A 22,843-nucleotide genomic window follows, 5' to 3' on the forward strand; every position below is an offset into this window, starting at 1 on the left:
AACATGAATGTCCGTTGGGGGCTGTTATTTCTTCAGCTTTTTGAACGTATGATAAAGACATGATTGGCTATCAATTTTATGTGGATAAAGGCATATTTTGTAGCCTACATGACTACACACTTGAGTGGAAAAAATTATATGTATGTGGCAGCAATGCGTCACCGTAGTTTTTCATAAACTTCGATTTATGAATAAAGAATTTTCCAAGCAAAATTATTAAGTTGACTATATATTGTACAGAGAAATTTGAGTCAGAAAATTAAAAGAAGATATCAAAATTAGATAAATGTAGGCTATGTTTGAGCCATGTTGTCCATTAATGAAACATTGGCTATATCATTCCACAGAGAAGAGCTATGTGAGCAATTATAGAATAAATGGTCTAACGTTTCCGTTTCCATAAAGCAAAAGCTGCATTTTTCGTCTACGGTATACATTTTTAGATAATCTTGTTACAGGGGTAATAATGGTAAATCATTTTAAATGATATTTCTTTTACTTTGTTTGTAATTAAAAATGTATGTGGGTTACTCCATGCTCTACTCCAATTAATATTTTCATACAAGGGGGACCATTTGTATCTGGAGGCAGGGATAGATTTTGCAAATAAAATATTTTTTATTACTTTGTTGTTAACTTTTCTGTCTAGAAAAGATAGACCATTTATTTAAAAACACTGCTGTAGAAAGACCAACAAGTTAGAGCCTGTTTATGGAATATTCGCTTCTTTTTTGATGACAAATTTAAAATTAAGATAGGCTTTAATATTAAACAAAAATTCACTTTAAAGAAAAGCTTCCTACAAAACAAAACAAAAATCATGTCTGCAAATCCAATCTTACTCATGCTATTCACTTTTCGTTATCAACATGGGAAAAATAACATTATATTGGGAAGACGTGTGTATCAGGCGTCTTATTAGGCGACGTACTGAGGGACGACGTGTGTATCAGGCGTCTTATTAGGCGACGTGCCTGGTTCAGACGTTATGATTTTTTATACATTTCTCACGTACGCCGTCGCCACGTCGCCGTAAGGTATACGTTACTACTGTGACGCCGCCGTGACGTCGCCGCCGGTCTGTCGTCTGACGTCTCTATCAATCCCATTCAAAAATAGACACGGACTGACGGCGACGGAAGGGTAGACTGCTCCTTCGCCTTCTTCAGGGTAGACTTAGAAAAGGCATGATCTACCCGCCATATACATAGGCTATGTTCTCGTCACTGCCCTGAAGCGCGAAAATCAGCCTTTTAAATTTCAACCGCCCGTTGGGCTCATTGTGTTGACTCATTCTTCATCAAGCAAGGATACGTGTATTGCTTTAATTTAACCTACCTCAGCTAAATAAGATACGTAATTATTCAAACACAACCTACAACTTCATTTTCTAATATGACATTTATTTGAACATCTTCTGGTCAGGTATGACAAATGTTTAACTTTATGCCAAAATGATTTCAGAACTCCTTGAACAGGCAGCGACTTACAGTCCAGTCATTTTATGAAAAAAGGTTGAACAAATTGCAACAGAAGCAAACTAAACTGATTTTGTATCCTCAATATGTCCTAAGGAAAAAAAAGTCCTGAAGAATCCCATTAGGGGAAAGTTTAGAAAAAGACCCAAATATCACGCATTGGCCGTGAGACACACGCAATTCAACCAGTTCACACGCTCACACGCCACACCGTGTATTTCTCACGCTGAAAAGGCAATGCCAACCAAGTTTTCCTGCAACTAGTGGGTATGGGAAGGAATGAAGATGTATTTCTTCATTTTATTTTAAATGATATATTATACTGTATTAATAGTCTTTCTAGTTACATTAAGGCTACATGTATTAAAGCAGAGTGCTCTGGGTAATATTGTATATCCTGAATCAAAATGTGCAACAAAAACTTAACGTTACAACACAAAACACATTTCATAAGCTGGAGTGTGTACTCTTGTGTACACACACACACACACACACACACACACACACACACACACACACACACACACACACACACACACACACACACACACACACACTCACACACTCACACACACACACACACACACACACACACACACACACACACACACACACACACACACACACACACACACACACACACACACACACACCTTAATACTCTAATATGTAATTTGTTCACAATGTCCCACCACACAATAAATCATTATACCATTTCGACTAGACACATTCAAAATGCAAAAATATTTGTTTTTCCAAACTGTTTGGAGCAATTTGTTATATTTTTGTAATTTTTGTATATTTGTAATTTTGAAATATAACATTAAAGAGTATATTTGATGTGATGAATTGCTCTGTCATTTATCAGATTTACCAATTGTTATCATTTCAATTTGTGCTGGTTAATTATGAACAACTTTAAAATTGGATGGAGGGAGGGCGGGCGGGGGCGGGTTGATTTTGCTTCTACAATCAGTTGAGTTTGCTTCTGTTGCAATTTGTTCAAGGTTGACCCCTATTTTGGCTTAAAATGACTGGACTATTAAGCGCGTAGCCTACTTGTTGCACGTTACTGTTTTTTCCTTTTTTGGGGGGAAATGCTCAGAGAAAAAAAATTTTTTTGTAACTGCTCGCACACCTGTTTATTTTTTTCTTTGATTTGTCGTCTCATTCGTTTCTTTGCTAGATTTTCTCATGTCTGCTCATAGTTAACGTTAGTCCACTCCCTGTATATGTTTTTTTTCCTCACAAATGTATGACTTTTGGAAGTGCAATTTGATTACCATATGCAGTTTTAATAAAGTTGAATTAGCTAACCTGGTATGTCATTTTTACTCTTCAAAGTGTACACTTGCAGGTGTTGATTATAATGAATTTTTTAGGCCCATAAATAATAAGGATAAACAATAGGCTATTTAAAAAGTGTATCATTATCTAACATAGGCTATGACTAATTAAAAATTAACCACAAAACATAACATGCTAAATGGGGGATAAATCTAGCATAAAATTTTTTTTTTTTGCCAGAACGTCGTCTCTCAGTTGCTGAATGTCGCGCAGCAACGTTTCTTTTACTGTCTATGCCCAGCAAACACATAACGTTGTGGCAACGTCTGTGGCATGTTGCATTTCTGCTATGGCAACGTCGCTGTCTACGTGCTCGCTACATTGTAACAACGTAGAATTGTAAGACGCGCCAGGGCTGTTGCAACGTTGTTGCACGACATTCAGCAACTGAGAGACGACGTTCTGGCCATTTAAAAAAAAATGCTAGATATAGATATCCCCCATTTAGCATGTTTTGTGGTTAATTTTTAATTAGTCATATGTTAAAAAATGTTAGACTTTTTAAATATTGTTTATCCAGGACCGTGTTCAAAATCCTGCCGCGCCACAGAGCGCCATTTACATAGTTTTATATAAAATGTACATGTGTGTCTCAAATCGTAGTTAATGTATAAACGGACTTCACCCTGTGCTGCAATATACATTTAGTTTTATATTTATTTACAGAAATCAGAAAATTGCTGATGTTATCGGATTTTCAGGTGACAGTTGTCCTAGACGTGGCGCGTCGCGGCGCTGAGCTGCGCGTCCGGTGTGCGGCCGCCTTAAGACAAAAACACGTTTGGAAGGATTGATGATGTATTGACTAATTTTGAAATGATAAAAAAAAAAAAAAAAGGTTAGCCTATATAGTGTACCTGTAATTCAGTAATGCAATTGGTTACTTAGGATGCTTTAGGAATGTCACGAGACATTCACGTTTGCCTGCTAAGTGATATCAGTTATGTTGCAAAAAAGGCCAGCACATTCAAGAGAAATCAAACAATAAATAATGTGGTTTTTTTCAATAGGTCATTTTATTTAAAATAGTATGTTACAATGTTTCAACCTACATGATGTTTCTCAAAGTTTAAATTTTTTTTTTATAACTCTGGTTAGTTTAACCTTCACACATTTCAGATATAAAACTATTGTATCCCGTTATTGTTAATTTATGCCATTATCTAGGCTACATGAAATAATGCACGCCTGTTCATCTCCTTCACTTATGCATTATATCTTTTGTCATACAAAGCCACAAAGCCCCTTCCTAAACCCACCACAGCACAGGCCTTGTTTCAATCCCCTCGATTTAACAGAAAAATAAATTAAAGTTTTCAGTCAGAAAAGCTACAAAGACTCTGTCAGTACTACACATAAGCAGTAAGATTTACAGATGAAGCACAGAAAACACAAACAAATAGCCGTTAAACTTGACAGTATTCATCCCAACATACCAATTTTGGGGAAAACACTCAAAACATTAATAATACTTTCAAGGTGGGCCAAAAGTTAAGAAAACACTCAATGGAAGGATAAGAGTAGGTTAGTGTCTTAAGTTTTAAACTGAAGAGTTATGATGATCTTTAATGGTTGAAGTTCAAGTTAATGACAAAAAACAAACAAATAATCATCCATGTTATAAATACATTCTGGTACATTCATAATCTTCCCATAAACTCAGGTGTCGTGTCATTACGGGGTGGATTCCCAAATATAGAAACATTTTTCAGCAGAGTATAGGGACGGCTGTGTGTTTGATTCAGTCGACAATACAAAAAGTGTCGCACCTGCACTCCTGACGAAAGGACAAATTACACGACTGTAAAACACACAAGCCAAACTTTCTTTTTTTTTTTCATTCACATTGATTAACTATCTGAACTAATCAAATATGGAAATAATCAGGACTGAAGACAAATCAAGTTTTTGTAAATACGCTTAGACCACAGATGCTACTGTGCTGCTGTAATAGGAGCCTTTACTCTAACCAGAGAGCAATCTGATGTAGCACACACACACACACACACACACACACACACACACACACACACACACACACACACACACACACACACACACACAATACAAACTCACTTATTGATCAAGGTATCGTAGCCAAGGTGGCTTAAGCATTTGGATGAGGATAAGCTCATTTATCACAGTATTGTGCTGGAATGGAATGGTGAAAGCTTCTGACTTGCATTAAACATGCATGTCTGTTGAGAAAATGTTAAGCTGTGCCTTGTCGTTTGATGAGGGGGGCCACCAAAGTTTTTGCTATACCATTTTTTTAAGCTCTAGTTCTCTACTATGCATTAAAAAAAGAGAGTTACAACAAGAGAAAAATAGCTCATGTAGACCACTAAAAAAAAAAAAAAAAAAAAAACCTGGCTGTTATTCTAGCACACTGTGGGGAATTTGCACATGAGTTTGAGACTAGTTGCCTTTTGCTTTCGAAGTTCTTATTCTAGAAAACATATGAGAGGACTGAGATCAGAATATTCTCAGTCTGTCTCTTGTTTTCCCCGTTCAGATCTTGTCAGCAGGTTCGACGTGGTGCTGTTGTCTCTCTGTGAGGGAAGCCTCTGCAGTCTCGAACAATAAATTACACAAAAACAAACTCAGACCAGGACTCACTCGATGATGTTCCCTCAGAGGCCAACACATAAACTGAACAGAAATAACCGTCTCCTGAGCGCAGCTGCTTCTGTGTTTGATGCTGAGGCCCCCTACAGGTCGCTTGTGCAAACTACACTTAACCTTAAAGAGATAGTTCACATTCTGTCATCATTTACTCACCCTCAAGTTGTTCCAAACCTGTACGAGTTTCTTTCTTCTGCTGAACACACACACACACACACACACACACACACACACACACACACACACACACACACACACACACACACACACACACACACACACACACACACACACACACACACACACACACACACACACACACACACACACACACACACACACACACACACACACACACACACACACACACACACACACACACACACACACACACACACACACACACACACACACACACACACACACACACACACACACACACACACACACACACACACACACACACACACACACACACACACACACACACTGCACTATGGAAGTCAATGGGGTCCATCAACTGTTAGGTTCCCCATATTCTTTGAAATATCTTCTTTTGTGTTCAGCAGAAGAAAGAAGCTCATACAGGTTTGGAACAACTTGAGGGTGAGTAAATGATGACAGAATTCTCATTTTTGGTTGAACTATCCCTATAATGTCAGTTCATAATCACTCCTGTCCTTAATTACACAATCACACACAAACACACACACACACACACACACTTCCCATGTCACTGCTCCTACAGCCTTGTTTACTTCTCATTTAATTTAAATTAAATTAATAAGAGCTCATTTTAGTCAGCAATACTGGGAAAATCAAGCAATAATGCCATCATAATATTATTTTAGAGAGATCCCACACTAATTGTTTGTATGGTGACCTTGCTACACAAATTAATTATTTATTTTTGTTAAGGCATGACGTCCCCCTCCCCCTCCCATATATATAGTTTAGTCAAACAATTGTGATAGCGGCTGCCATTCCAAATCACAAAGTGGTCATTTGTTAATACGCTGCCCTGATAACAGTGCCGATTCAGCTCTACCTTAGCTAATGCTCTCCAAAATCCAGCCAGTAGACTTAAAGAATAGCTTGTCTCCTAAACCAATGATGTGGAAGATCTTTCAATCTCGTCCTATGTGGTATTTTACATGTACTTAAGCAAGTTCAAAGTATCTATTGATGAAATGACAGTAGAACCCATCGGTGCTCTTGATCTGGGGTGAAACATCCCTGCATCCTCTGCTTCGCCATGATAATGGCATTTTGCGTTGCCATATGGAAAGCTCTGCATCTGAAAGGCACACTTTTGTCTCCGTGGAAACATGGTTGTTATGGTGTCGCTGGGGGTGTTGCCGTGGTAACATGGTCATTATGGTGGTCTGCTCAAGTGTGATGATCCAGCGCAATTTCTGCTGTTCCACAGGGGTCTAGAGAGGGGTTTTAGGAAGTGGCAATCTCACCCCCTAGGTGGCGCCATCCCTTCTGTTGCTCCAGCGGCGAGATGTAATCTGCAATACAGAAGTGTTTCATTAGCTTTACTAAACATTTAAAAGGGTTTGTGAAGCTTTTTTAAAATCTTAAATCCCCTATGCCTATGGATTCATAAGTTCTGCCTTCTGTTTTACAGGTTCACTAAATGGGGAATTACATTCCCATTAGAGTACACACCAGTCATTTTCAATGGCCTAGAATGGGGCAACTTGGGCTCACAACAATGAATACTACTCGTACACGCACGCAAACTTTTATGTTAGATGCGATTAATCGCACTTAATTGATTTGACAGCACAAAAAAAAGATATATATAAAAGGTGTATAATTTTTCTCCAATTTTAAAGTATTTTAACACGCTCGTGTGTGTATATATATATATATATATATATATATATATATACACACACACACACACGTATGCGTGTTAAATACTTTAAAATTGGAGAAAAATTGTACACCTTTTATATATTTGATATATATATATTTGATATATATATATATATATATATATATATTTATTTAAATGTATATATTTATTTTAAAAATAAACAAATACATTATCATTTAACAAATTATTATTTAAATTAATTATAGCCTAAATTTAAAAATTATACAATTTATTTTTAAAATGTATAAAATATAATTTATATATTGTAAATTATAATTTTGTTTTATCAATGAATATTAAATAATAGATGAATAAATTATTTATTAAATTCATTTCAGTTCATACCACTACAGTTCAGATTAAATGAATTCAGTACAGAAAAATACAAAAACAAGTTATTGTATTATTTGAAATATGTACTTTGCACGAGCACAACTGAAATGTGCGAATATATTATTTGCTCAATGAATAAAACAGTGTTCAATAACAAAAAGCACATTTGCTGGAGTATTTCCAATCAATGCTAGCCTACAGTGCATTGGAATCAATGTTTCATGCATTTTGTTTTACATAATAAAGGAATACATTTCCATTACTTGATCATCCGAGAAGGTGCAGGGTTCATTTTATGCACTGATGGCTGAAATGTGCATCACACGCATAACATGTGACTTTGTACTCATACTAAAATGTAAGTGTAGTAAGTATGAACCTGTATTTCAGGTTTCTGTGCGAGTATGATCATCACATGAGTACGCTTGGAAAAATCCCATTAACTTGTGTGTGATAAAATGAGGGCAAAAGGTTCTCTTACCATTATTACTACAGTTCTTATTGCCTTTGTCTGAGGCCTCCTCTTCAACCTTTAACATATCAGAGAGAAACTCATTAACAAATGACAAAAAAAGGCAAAGAAGTTAAAACAGAAATGTGTGCAAATTATTAATACCTCTTTTCTCCATTTGAGCTCACAGAAAATCCTCTCAAAGCACTCGTGCATGTAGTTAAACTGGGGGAGGGAACACAAACACACTCAACCAGGGCTTATTTCTGTTCAAAATGTTCTGAGAAACATAATTCAGCAAGTAAACAATGAAGCAATCATTTTCATTTTGGGGTGACTTACATAAGGAGTGAATATTTTGACCCAACGAGGTTTCTTTTCTCCCCGCACATACTCAAAGCAGAAGGCCATTCCCTCCTCATCGGTGTCCCATCTTTGCATCTCTGACCATTCGAACACAATCACCTGATTCTGTGAGTCAAAGATAAAGAGTTACTATGGGCGAACAAATCAAACATGTTCTCATACGGCCAATTCTACGCCTCTAGGTTATGTCTGTACATTCTGAGCATCTTTCGCCCACCTCAAGAGTGCCGTCCTCTGTGCAGGCGTGTAGTTTGAAATGCTTCATGCTGATGGCCGTGATCACATGACCTTTCCTCCGCGAGTCACATGCACAGTGAGGGAAAGTCAACTCGTTATATCCCTCACATGAGCGCAAAAGACTCAGATACTGCGAGAGAAAGATCACAGAAAAGAAGGAAAACAAATGTTTATTTTGTGTTCAAACAAAATGCCTTTACATATTATTAATAGATTTTGCTTTGTGACAAAAAAGGTAAAGTGTCCAGGTTACATTTCACCCCCCCCAAAAAAATAAAATAAAAAACATACAATGAAGACTATCTTAGGACAATTAACATTTTTGTTTGGTACCCAATGTTATAAAAAAAAAAAAAAAAAAAATCATTAATTGAAACAAAGCTGAAATAAAATATAAATATTACATAGAAAACTTTAAATGAAAATTAAAAATGTTGCCTTGGAAAAAAAACAAATAAAAGTTGAAATGCTAAAATTACTAAATCACTATTAGCAAATACTTAAAAACCAAAATAATAGGAAAAAAATACAAAAAATTTAACTGAAGGATATAAAATATAGACAACTGTAATAGTATATAAATAATACTAAAACACTTTGAGCCATATATAAATTTTTGCATTACTCTAATGCTTTTTTTTGCCTTACAGTTATAAGAATTTGTAATGTAATGGAAATGTATTGAAAACTAAATGTTACAGTGCAATACAATTTTTTTAAATGCCCCCCAAAATATGCTTAATTTTATTATTATTAAAATAATTTCTTTTAATTAGATTTTTAAGGTGAAATGTGACCTGGACATGTTATTGACAGGGTTTCAATGAAGAGATAAATAGCATTTAAATTAAGTATTCTATTTAAAAGTCTGTTTGGCATTATATGACGGATAAAGTATGAGAGACCGTTGTCATCTTTCTCTGTTCTGCTAGTTTCTGGAGCTGGTACGCTTTATCCTCTGCTTTAATGAATCCCTTCTTCACATCATCCTGTGCCTGAAGAAAAGAGACCAAAATTTTAAGCAAAACAAAGCAAGCATGTGTGGTATTAGATGATGCATTAACCTGACACCTTGCTAGCTGTTCAAAATCCATTTGCGTGGTTTATGGTCTGCATTTACCATAATGTGCGACGTGTTTATATTTATAATGACATAATGACAGGAGACACTATAAATGACTTAATCTGCGATAAGAGAATTGACAATAACCCGGACTGACCTGATGGAAGCAGTAGTGCAGGGCCAGTGGGTTGTCCCGCAGCAGTTCCTCTTCCTGTGTGCTGAAGAGCCACTTGCGCACCGTGAGACACGTCCCAGGGACAGCTGACGTGTAGTTCTGAACATACAGCTTGTGCGGAAACTCATTAGGAGCCAATTTGCGCACTTTAGGAAGAAAAGTGCGACAAAACAGAAAAAGAGGACAAGAGAGAGATTTTCAGTAATTATTGCAAACAGTTTAGTGTTTCAAGGTAAATGTAATATCTTTATATAGTGTAATATACACTGCAAATCTGCCATAGGTACACTACTGTTCAAAGTTTAGGGTCAAGTAAACATTTTTTTAAGTAGCAAGGACACAATAAACTGGCAGTGAAGAAATGTATAATGTTTCAATATATATATATATTTTTAAAAAAATGCTTTTGTTTTTATTCAAAGAATCCTGCAAATTTTTTTATTTTATTATTCACCACCAGGCTGATCGAGTTCTATTTCCAAAAAGTTCTGTTATCAACCCCACAGTGGAAAATAAAACCAAATCCATATCGGCTGGGTCCGATCGGCATGGAATAGAACTGTTAAGAATTGAGAACGGTTTGGCCCGACGGTGGTAAAGCGCCCATGCTTTCCACAAAAATATTAGGCAGCACAATTGTTTTCAACAAACAATAATAAGAAATGTTTATTGAGCAGCAAATCAGCATATTAGAATGTTTTCTGAAGGATCATGTGACACTGAAGACTGAGAAATGATGATGAAAATTCAGCTTTGCCAACACAGAAGTATTACACATTTTAACCTATATATTAAAATAGAAAACACTTATTTTAAATTGTAACAATATTTCAATACATTACTGTTTTAGTGTATTTTTGATTAAATAAATACAGCCATGGTGAGCATAAAGAACATTGAAGAAATCTTACTGACCCAAAACATTTGATTTTATCTGATGATTCTGGTTATCAACTCAATGGAGGGGAAGACTTTCACCGACAACTTAAATTTTGATCTGTTTGACACAAAGCTATCGTATGACTTGGAATATAAAGAACAATTCACATGGAACACTTGGATGACACTTTTCTGGTGCGTTTTCTTCATTTTTGAAGCCTGAAAGCCCCATAGAAGTTACATGTTTCAACTCAATATTTGATATTTGAAACTATCTAGCCGTCATATGTGGCATAACTACAAAAACATTCGGTAAGACTTTAGTTTGGGACCAATTCTCATTATTAACTCATTGCTTATTAACTTGAATATTGGCTGTTTATTAGTACTTATAAAGCACACATTAATGCCTTATTCTGCATGACCATATTCTACATCCCTTAATCGCACTGACTCCATACCTAAACTAACCACTACAACAACTACCATACTAACAATTGATTAACAGTAAATTAGGAGTTTATTGAGGCAAAAGTCATAGTTAATAGTGTATATGTGTTCCCCAAACTAAAGTGTGACCAAACATTCTTCTATAAACGTATGCAAGAAGGGTTTTGCGAAGGATTTACACAGAAATCTGTTATGTTCATGTTTTATTAACAAGGCCCAATGTCCTTATGAGCTCAGTAGCACCTTATCAGAGCTTGCCAGCTGGGGCAAAACATTGTTTGTTTGATTAAGAAAAGATCACGAAGCGGCAGTTTAATCACTGTTTAAAAGAATCATAAGCGCAATTACTTTTGACTTCATAACAAGGTCAACTGCTTTCCTCAGTGAATATCTAAATGCTTTCTTCCCTTCCTGTTAGAGGCCAACTCAGAACACAGACACGTGAAGGAAAATAGAGCCATTACTCACCAAATGAGTGGTTAATAACTTCGAAGAGAGCAAAGTAACTGGCCATCATGCTGTCCATCCCAACCTTCATGACAAGAGCCTGAAAAAGGGAAACGATACTTGTTTATGACTAGGATGAGCTGTTGTTGAGGTCATTGAGTTGATATTTAAAGGGGTCATGACATGGAATTATTTTTATTTTTTTTATTGTTCCTTGAGAGGTAATTTTTTTGCACTAAATAAATAAATGCAGGAAAAAAAAAAATTCTGACCCTTTGTCTGAAATGCTCTGTTTTTAAGGGGCGGCTCTTTTAAGGCTCGTCAGTAAACAGCCAGTGTTATGATTGGCTAATGTCACTGCATTGGAAATAGTAGGCGTGTTCCACTTCATGCAGCGCTGCACAGACTGAGTGGCGTCTGAATTGAAGCATTGAGATCACTGACCCACAGTCACAGTATGGCATCAAAATACCGCAACATAGCCGTTTCACGATTGGCTTTTCATGTAACTATAATGTTATATTGTCATGTTTATCAAAATAAAACTGATAAAAAATATATTGGCCCCCATTTAATGGTATTTAAATAGTATAGGCTTATGTTGAACTTTATTCTTGTACAGATGGCGCTGTATTAAGCAGTACATGAAAAGTGTTTCTGTTGCTTCAGGAAAACATCTGAAACGTCTGTGTATTAATCCACTTCGTCTGTGATAAAGTTCGCAAACACAGCGCAACCGTCACTACAGGAAGGCGAAAGTGTCCCAACTTGAGGGCTCGGTTTTCAATTCCATTATGAAATTGCTAACTTATGGTTTGCGATTCAGTTGCTGTCAGACCCATTCTATACAGCTGGCTAAAAGTTTCAAGAGAAGTTTCTTTGCTAACTCTCCATTACACTGCCTCATTTACGAAACAATCTGCAGTCAAATGCTCTGAACAAACATATAATCCTCTGCAAGATTTGGGACGCCATTAAAAATAAACCATCCACTTGTTTGTGATGCTGGGATACTTCTGAAGTCTATACAGAGACGCAAACGAGCTGTTTAAACAAGCCGCGTCAAAGTTAACGTTCTTTCACTCTTCCATTTGTCCTGTTCTCGACGGACTCAAAAACTGAACGTGTATGTATACTGTAACCAGTCTAGACGACGTCAGTGATTATAATCTATTCGCTTTTGGTGTGACGCTCGCATCCGGTGTTGACAGGTGTCGCCCATTAAGCAACTGAACAATAGTGGGCGGGGCCTATGCTGCAATGATGTATAATTATTTGTCGATGTCTTGCTCTGGAGGCAGTCATATGCAAATGTATTAGCCCATGTGACATCACAGATCCCACAACATCCAAACAAGCTGTTTTTGGAGTTTTAACAAATAAATGCTTTGTTTATAATGAAGATGACATTTTAAGCTATGAAACTTGCAGGATGCTTTAATGGTACAAACTGTGTAGCATGAATATATGACATTTTACCTGGTAAACCTGGTCAGTGGTGCTATTCTTTCGGACTCTCACTGAAGCTGTAGTTTTATCAGGCAGCGCTATCCGTAACTCGACATCTGTTACACTATTGTGGTTCTATAACAAGAAGCGCATGTTAAACAGAGTCGTTGAGCAAAACCACTTCCACACAGATGTACAGTTTTTGCACACACATACTTACCTCGTTTGATTCAGACAGGAATTCTTGCATAATGTCACTCTCACCAATGATCCGCACTGAGCAGACTGAAAAGAAAGAAGGCGAGAGACAGGATATATATTTATATTGAGCTCAGCATCTATGAGCAAGTGTACAAAACCACATCCAATGGTGGCTTACTGCAAAGATGACAATACAAAAACATCCTTGAACAAATGTAAACAAATGTAATAAAAGTAAAAAATCAGGGGCCAGATTCACGAAATCTTCTTGAGAAAGAAGTTAAGAAAATCCTTAAGATAATTTCTAAGAAGTTCATAAGAATGTTCCTAAGTGCAATTCTTGAAAAATTCTTAAGAAGAATATCTTTTTTTAAGAACACATTTTTTTGACAGGCTTTGGTGTTATTGAAAGGCTCACTGAAAGAAAAACACTTCAAAGCTTGTATTTTTGCACTGCCTGCAGATTGCTGTAGTTATCATTATAAAAGTGCAGACTATTTTGGTCACGACTGGCTTGACGGGAGTTAATCAGTCAGCGCCATGTTTTTAAATGCACAGTGTCAAGTAAAAATAGATATTTTAAAAGAGCCTGTCTCGAGAAGATGCAGAACGTCGTTTTGCACTTTCTATAGAGTGAATGTGTCCTGTATCTGTCACTAGTTCTAGCTAGAGTGAACGCATCATGTACAGCCTACGCGTTCACTTGAGAAGTGATCACTATTTTAATAATCGATCCGTGTCACTCATACTAGTATTATGTATTATAGCTAGTGTTATGTTATAATGCTTAATCTTTGAAACAACCAAATAAATTCATTAAACATCTTACCTTTGGGGATTTAAGACAGGTTGGTGGTTATCCTAACTGAACTAAGGCCTAATCCTGGCTTAATCTAAACCCTGTCTGTAAAACCGGGCCTTAATGTCCTCCTCTCTCTCACCTCTCTCCATGTATTCCTCCAATCCTCTCCTGCGAGCGTCCAGCTGTTGTTCAGACAGAGAGAAGGGCCACTTCCCTGGCAGTTTCGGGAAAGTGTAGCTGGAAAACTCTCTCTTCAGGTTCTGATGAAGTATTGCGAACTCCCGGTAACGCTTCGAGCACATCTGTCTGCCCGACATGTACACATTATACACCTAAGTCAGGAGGAAACAAAGATTATTAGCACTAAACAGCCAAAAAGGAAAAAGCTTTTATGCTTTCTGCGCAACTCACCACAAATTTCTCGGAGTGCTGTTCCACATGTTTGTATGTGGGGACTGAAATGGGGACGGCCTGCTTGTCGCTGTAGTCGTAACTGGGCTGAACTGCACTTTCTTCTCCGGCATCAAGTCCGTCCCCTTCCTGTGCCGGGACAGAGAGCACGGTCAACACCAGCTCCCTCTCTCCGGCCCGGATCAGATCCACGACCTGCTTGTGCGTCGCCCCCTCCACGCTCACCCTGTTACTGCAGGAGGAACGGAAAAAAGTGGGTCATGTTACAGGGGTGAAATATTAAGACGGTTTGGGGCCGGTTCATCTTTTTTTTTACTGATTTTGAAAGAAGTTTCTCATACTCACCAAGGCTGCATATTTGACCAAAAATACAGTAAAACACTGAAATACTAGTACAATTAAAAATAACTGTTTTACTATATTTAAAATGGTCATTTATTTCTGAAAAGGCAGGCTGAATATTCATCAGCAATTACTCCAGTCTTCAGGGTCACATGATCCTTCAGAAATCATTCCAATATGCTGATTTGATGAACAGTTCTTATTATTATCACAGTTGAAAACAATTGTGCAGCTTTTTTTTTTTAGGATTCAATGATGGATAGAAATTTCAAAAGCAACAACATTTATTTGTGTTAATCTTAATTTTTTGTAACATTATTAATGTCTTTACAGCCACTTCTGATTAATTGAATGCATCTTTTCCTGAATAATTTTTTTTATTCAAAATAAACCCCACACTTTTTGAATGGTACTGCATGTCTATAGATATTCAAAATCTCATTGGTGTTGAGGGAACTCATTTGACCACACATTGGCTTTATTTTAAACATTTAATTGTCATTTGCAAGCAAATCAGCCCTTTAGCATAGCCGTTTTAATTGGATATCTGCCTTTAGCATTGAGATCTTTAATAATAAAACAATTCAAACATTGTTTTCCTTCACCATTAAAGCAAAGGTTACTCTCTTTAAACTGGTGTAATAAGCCATTTTACAATTAATGGAAATGAAACCCAGAGTAGTCTATTAACCAAAGGTTTACATTTCAAGAAGGGAACTGCTGATGTCTTTTTCAAAAAGTCAGTTTTTTTTGCAGCTGGTTCACAGGGTTTTTCAGCTAATAAAAGGTTGAGGGTCACCGGGATCTCTCCCTTTAGTTATGAATTATTGTTTGCATATGAACATGATCCCACCAACAATGACCCATATAGCACATGCCACCTGCCCATCACTAATTATTATTATTATGACCACCATCACTTATTCATAAACCAGGTGACAGATGGAGGAAGACAGTAATGGGGAGGTATATTTCATGACAACATGCAAAAATGAAGGTAGACAAAGCTGACAGACCAGCTTTCTACACTACCACTGTACCACAGAACGAAATCCATTAGTGATTTGATTATATTAAAAGTGGAGGGAAATAAATGCAAGGCTCTTCTGGTATAATTCATTTACATTCTCAATAGGAAAAAAACATTAAAATAAATTAATCCAGGGCATAAACAAAGACAGTGTCTCTAGTAATGGAATAAATACTTTCACTTTATAACAAAATATATAAAGCAGAAAAATATGGTGCTTGTATTCTTTGTCATAACTTTAAATCACCAGAAATACTGATAGGGATTATTAGGGTCTCTTAACTTATCCTAAATCCCAACTGTCCATTCCCCAAATCTATGCCAATGTCTCATACTTTAATCCAATTCAATATAAAATCACATGCTTGAAAACTTGAACATGCTGAACAATGAGTTTGGAACAGGAACAAACTGTTGTGTAACATGACATTCACATGACCAGCTAATGATTGCAATGATTCCCTGATACTTCCTCATTTCAGATTGGAAGTACTGTTATAATTCTAAAGAAGATACCATATTGATTTTCTTTTCCTTGTTAAACATATTCATGTTTATATCATTGAACTGAAGACAGGGACGACGCTCACCAAAGACTGTAAATGGACAAAAACAGCTCATAAACAAACTCAGCCTTGGTTTGTGAACCCACTCCTTCTTCCTTAAAGGAGTTCCTCAGGAAACCAGCCTTGGGCTAATGAAACCTTTACGTACTAGGATTACTTCAAAAAAAAAAAAAAGGTAATGTCAAAGCATTACAAAAAAAAATCTTGAAAGTTCCAGTTCCCATTTATTCATCACAAATGGCCAGTAGGTACTAGGTTCTTTAAAATAAATAATTTATTATATCATGTGAGATATAATATATAACATTCACATTGATTAACACAATGACAACTAGGGTTGGCAAAGTGCAAAAATTTCAGCCGATACAAATACCAGTAAAATTTTGCATTCTTGATACCAATTTTCTAGAGCAAAAACTGCTGATTTAAGTACTAACTTCAAAATATTTTGTCCCATTTTGTCTCGTCCGTTGGTTATCATGGTCAATCATCGCAGTTTAGATTTAATCGCCCATTTAAATACAGTTGTCAATCCGGAAACTGCACAATGAATCTCTTATTTACATCGTGTTTTCACTTTGTTGGTTATAATGAAAGGATTCATTATTGAACAAAACAAATCCTCTTGCATTTTCAGTGGTGTTAAAGGTGCTCTAAGCGATGTCACGCGCTTTTTAGGCTGAAATATTTTTTTTCACATACAGCAAACATCTCCTCACTATCCGCTAGCTGCCTGTCCCCTGAACACTCTCGTAAAAAAGCACAGTCTCTGTAGACAACCCAGGTTCCACAAACGGCAACAAAAACAAACTGGCCCAACCTGGACCACGAAACATAACAAACAGTGTTCCAGCCAATAACCGACAAGAATGATTGGGGGGTGGGGGGGTTAGTGCGCGTGCACATGAAGGGGGGTGTGGGGAGTGGAGGAGAGAGAAGCATGAAGAGGGAAGTTAGCTAGAGGAGAGATGTCCTAGACAACGACTACGTTAGAATTATATTCTCTTGAATTTTGATATGGCCGACACACGACCAAAGAGACGACATTCCGATGAACATATAGCAAAGAAGAGGGAAAAAGGAGAAGGAACGCGCAAAGTCACGAATTTACATCGGAAAAGCACGGAAGGGAGGGGGAGGGGAAAGGATGAGGAGGAGGGAAGGTCGAGCTAGCCTCCGTTTCGTTTGACAATACTTCGAACGTCAACAAGAAGTGACATCACCCAACATCGCTTACAGCACCTTTAAGTGGATTGTGAATAACTTACTGACTAGCACCTCTGATAGGCCACCTTGTTCACATGCTTAACAGATATGATTGTGATTGGCTACAATGCTCAACGCTTGTAAAAACAAAAAACGCTGTAAATAAAAACCTGATGCATAGGGTCGCTGTGATTTTGCCAAGACATGTTCCTGGATCAACATCTATTGAACAACATTCCTGTCCAAACACATATTCCTAACACTATCCCTATCCCTACACCTAACCCGACCCATAATTTATCCCTAAAATCAGAGGGAAATAAGCCGCTAACCCTTGTTGTAAGCCTAAACTTAACTAAAAAACTATCCCTCAAATCGGATTGGTTTATTGAAATGTTGTTCTTCCAGGATCAACGACGATGTTGATCCAGAACAGTTCTACTTGGTAAAATCACATTAACTGATGCTCAGACAGCGGTCAAACAAACACATCTATTCAAATATACCGGGTACTCGTACTACTGGTACTGCAGAAATGCTGGTGCCATCAACTTTTGCTTTAGTACCGACTGGTACCAGTAGTACCAGTACATTTGACAACCCTAATAACCAAAACCAACTAAAAAAATCTGTTTTCAAAGCTGATTTGTTTAAAAAGACTGATTTGTTTAGCAGCATTGCTCAACAACTGTTCTTAAAAAAAACATACTAACCAAAATATTTATCATGTTCCTAAAGACGAATTACTAGAGGTAAAGAAATGTGTTTTAAATGAACTTGTAAAGTAAACTTGACCGAGGCTAAGTAAGTAACAACCTTCATGCCCCTAATAACCTTTTGCATTTCCTTCCTTTCAGGGAGGGGTAGGCTAAATGTTTTCATGACATTTCAATGGGATAAAATTAGCAAAATCGAACACATTACTGAATCAGATCTTCATTTTGAGTAAATGTGAAGCTTTAAAGAGAACAGTGAGTGATAAAAATAACTATAGAGGAGTTTAGCATCATTTTTATTTAAAAATAGTCTCCTGACATTAGTGTGCAGTAGCCTACATGAATTATTTCTTTGTTTACACACACACACGCCCGGAGTTTATCTAATACACACAATTTAGATGGCCAAACATTGAGTTCCGACAGAGATAGACTGTCTGAGAAGTGGTTTGAGTGAAACCGACAACAGCACACCACCAGCACACCACCTTATTGACTGAAACTGACATTGTGAAGAACTGCACTACATTCTGTGGTCCTTGTGAATCCTTATACAACTTCTGATTTTCTCATAAGATAAAACAGTGACCCCAATACGTCTCAGTTTTATAATGCTGATCATGTTACCCGTCACACTATGACCAGTGGCGTGGCTCTATACATAGGCTACATAATCTAGCTTATGAATTAACATGCAAAGCAGATCTGTAAAATATTCACGGAAGAAGGAAGATACTTTCTAAAACCTGTTCTCAATGTTAACACGTTTGCTCATTGCAGTAAACTATAAAAATAAATTATACCAGTAGTTACAATTTACAAATACTATTATATAGTAAAATGCCAATTAATCTGCCAATATTTTGAAATAAATATTATTATTGGCTTATTAATAAGATCATCTTTCTGCCTAATGTCAAACTTACTGACAGCCTTGTTAATGGTGCACATTTTCAAATATTCTCTGGTGAAATTTGAGTAAATATTAGTGGTGGTTGACATGTTTTTAGTGCCCACTGCCAATAATTAGAGAGCACAGCAGCCAATATAATACTGATATATATGTAATATAGGCCAATACATCTTAATTAAGGCAACTGACATGTAATAGGCTGGCATGTGCATTACTGTTTAAAAGTTTGGGTTCAGTAAGATTTTTTTTAAATAAATTTATACTTTTATTCAAGGAGTCAAGGGCACATTAAATTGATCAAAAGTAAAGACATTTATAATGTTACAAAAGATTTCTATTTTAAATAAATGCTGTTCTTTCGGACCTTGCTATTCATCAAAGAATCCTGAAAAAAGATTATGTATTACAGTTTCCATACAAATATTAAGCAGCTCAACTGTTTTCAACATTGATAATAGAAAGAAATGTTAGGCATCAAATCAGCATATTAGAAAGATTTCTGAAGGATCATGTTGACGCTGAAGACTGAAAATGTAGCTTTGCCATCACAGGAATAAATTACAGTTTTAAACATATGAAAATAGAAAACAATTATTTTAAATGGTAATAATATTTCACAATTTTACTGCATTTTTTTATCAAATAAATGCAGCTTTGTAGAGCATTAGTGACTTATTTCCTTATCGACTGAAATGTTTGAACTAGTGTATGATGATATTAAACCATTTTTATACAACATTCACTAAAAGTATAACACACACACATATTTTCTTATACTTTTAGTGAATATCTATATCTCTCTCTCTCTCTCTCTCTCTCTCTCTCTATATATATATATATATATATATATATATATATAGATCGATAGATAGATATAAATAATGGAAAATATGGGCTTCTTTAAATTTGTTAGTTTTATGCAATCCTATTTGCTTCTTATGTACATTATATCGACCACATAGAATATAGAATAATATAGTTATTAGCCATTTTGACACATATCGGTTGACCACTGCACTTTTTAAAATGGTCAATCATATGCACTTCCCAGGCCAGGATAGTAACGCTCATATCAAGCACAATTTAGGATGCTAACTTGTCAAGAACTACATTTATCAGCTGCATCGATGATAAGAGATCAATATGACAGCATGTGATCATGCAACTGTCATGCATCAACAAGTCATAAGTGAGAGACTCTTCTGGATTTATATGACACACAAGCATAAGCTGGCTATATAGCACGCACGAATGATTGAATAAACGCCGATGATGACCCTGTTGCACAACAACCGTTCTGCGTTTGAAAACTTCCAGTACGTGTTATCTGCTCAAGCCTTACATAATAATGATCTGTTTATTGCATTAGCAGGGATGTGTTGGCATGCACGGCCACGAAGGCTTAAACAAGTCCAATGCTAATGTGTAAAAATAACGCAAAGCCACCGGTGACTATGTGTCAAACAGACTGACAGTAGAGCAAAGCTTATTCCCAGGCTAAAATGAGAAGTAAAGTGGAAAATAAAAGACTTACACCTCTAGTATTCTGTCTCCTTTCACGATACCGGCCCGGTCCGCCGCACCCCCGGGTAGCACGGCGCTTACATGCTGGAGAGGAGCGTACAGCTCCCCGTTAATGCTCCGCAGTTGGCCGCCTTCACTCACTTGACCGCGGACGTTGAATCCGTATCCAGATTCTGACTTTATTATCCGAACCACGCGTGGACCCGAAGTCACCAAGGTCGGGGTCTGGCTACCAGAACCGAGCATCCCCGATCCGTTAACGCGGGGCGCTGTGGGCAGCAGTGACGGAGGAGCGGGCCGAGCAGTCTCATCTCCTTCGCTTTCCGCCATCTTTAACTCACTTTTCACCCCCTCTCTTCCCGGAGGCCTTCAAAACAACAAGCCAGAAATACGCGTGACCCGCCCAACCATCACAAGACTTCTTTCACTTTCACAGACTGTGTCCAGTGTGCTTAGAGGAGGACGGAGAGCCTCTTGTGGAGGTTGTCCGTTTGTTTAGGTGAATTATGTAAGAGGATATCCTGTAACAGACAGTACGAGGCACAGCTGAAGCCAAGGATGGTTGCATGGAAGACGCTGCAATCACTAGTGTTTTTACCATGATAGCAAATAAAAAGTGACATGATGATGTAACCTACCAAAATATTACCAGGGCAAGTTGCCAAAATAAATGTTTCTTTTTTTTTTTTCTTTTTTTTTTTTTTTTTGCTACAGCTGTTGTGTAAACAATTGAACTCAATAAAATTACACTGACATACATTCTGACAAGAGTCAAACATTCAGTTTCAGATCTTTATTTTTTCAGATTTTAGAATATTTTTCATATATTGGGGCAAGTTGTCATATTTTTGGCCAGAACATTAATATTTTGTATATTGTTTATTATTATTATTCTTGTCAAAATGTAACTGTTTATTTATGTTAACAACACCAAATTAGACATTTTCACTGGACTAAAGTGAAACAACTAGCCCTAGTCTTCCCTGTACTTTATGCCCAGTCATACATTAGTAAGAATAAATGGTGTATTTTGACAATTTAGATGGCAATGTAGCCTATGTGTGATCTGACATGATAATGCAACAAATAAATTACATAAATTTTGACAAAACATACATTTGGATAAAGCAACAATGTCCAAACTATGACAATCATCCACTGAGTTGTTTGTTAGAGCATAATCTTTGATTTGTTACCACAGTTCGAATAGTAACACTTTATTGTATTATTTTATTTTTCTATGCATGTCTGAAAAGTGTATGGAATGATATTGCCAATGGATGTAGTTTGGCGCTTGTACAGGTCTTTTCTGCCCTCTTGTGGCATAAAAGAAAACATACGAACCATAACCATTTGGAGGAGGGAATGTGTTTGCTCACAGGGTGGTTTGCTATGTGTTTTTAGCAGTGCAAACAAAGTGGCTAACTGTCAGAATTTCAGCATTGGCAAAGCCCAGTGTAAGTAAACAAGACTATAATATTATGGCAATGAGAACAACCAGGATGCATAATAAGATCTTATACATATTTGTCTTGGGCCTGTCGACAAGGCTTAATTTTTAACCCCATTTATTTATCATTATTATCATTATTATTATTATTGTCACCAGTGTGGTTGCAAAAGAGCACAAAGATGAAGGGAAGATCCAGAAGCTCGCAGGACAGAGGTGACTGGGGCTCAGCAGCACGGGGCAGAGCCTGCTGGGGCTCGGGGGCTCGAAGGCCCAAGGTGATTAGGGGGTCGACACACCAGGGCGGAGCTGGATACCTGGAAGCCCAAGGCGAATCAGAGTAGCTGGGTGGAGCCACTGATGTAGGAGCCGAGGGGCTGAAGAGAGCCAGTGGGCAGAGGAACTGAATGGCATTGTAAGAGGAGGATGGAGTGGGAGACTGGTCAGGACCAGCGGCAACAAAGGACACTTGAGGCTGGAACCAGCAGAATACT

The 22,843-nt window shown here is 37.0% G+C and overlaps 1 protein-coding gene across 1 annotated transcript; it reads right to left on the minus strand.

Moving 5' to 3' along the window:
• Positions 1-5,924: 5,924 nt before the first annotated feature.
• snx27a (sorting nexin 27a) lies at positions 5,925-21,402 on the minus strand. The gene is made up of 13 exons (XM_082186940.1): positions 20,910-21,402; positions 14,603-14,834; positions 14,331-14,523; positions 13,409-13,473; positions 13,219-13,323; positions 11,761-11,839; positions 9,946-10,109; positions 9,631-9,720; positions 8,706-8,855; positions 8,465-8,593; positions 8,288-8,347; positions 8,153-8,201; positions 5,925-6,964 (listed from the first exon to the last, which is right to left on the minus strand). The coding sequence occupies exons 1-13, from the start codon at positions 21,227-21,229 to the stop codon at positions 6,897-6,899; spliced, it is 1,704 nt and encodes a 567-aa protein (XP_082043066.1). The 5' UTR covers positions 21,230-21,402; the 3' UTR covers positions 5,925-6,896.
• Between the last annotated feature and the right edge of the window lie 1,441 nt (positions 21,403-22,843).

The sequence above is a fragment of the Leuciscus leuciscus genome (genome assembly GCF_965113295.1).
Source record: "Leuciscus leuciscus genome assembly, chromosome: 12".
NCBI classification, from domain to species: domain Eukaryota; kingdom Metazoa; phylum Chordata; class Actinopteri; order Cypriniformes; family Leuciscidae; genus Leuciscus; species Leuciscus leuciscus.

Coding starts and splice junctions, on each gene's coding strand:
- snx27a (XM_082186940.1), bottom strand. CDS start 21,229: ATGGCGGAAAGCGAAGGAGATGAGACTGCTCGGCCCGCTCCTCCGTCA. Junction 13,324..13,408: donor TCCTGTCTGAATCAAACGAG/GTAAGTATGTGT, acceptor TTCTTGTTATAG/AACCACAATAGTGTAACAGA. Junction 6,965..8,152: donor TAAGAACTGTAGTAATAATG/GTAAGAGAACCT, acceptor TCTGTATTGCAG/ATTACATCTCGCCGCTGGAG.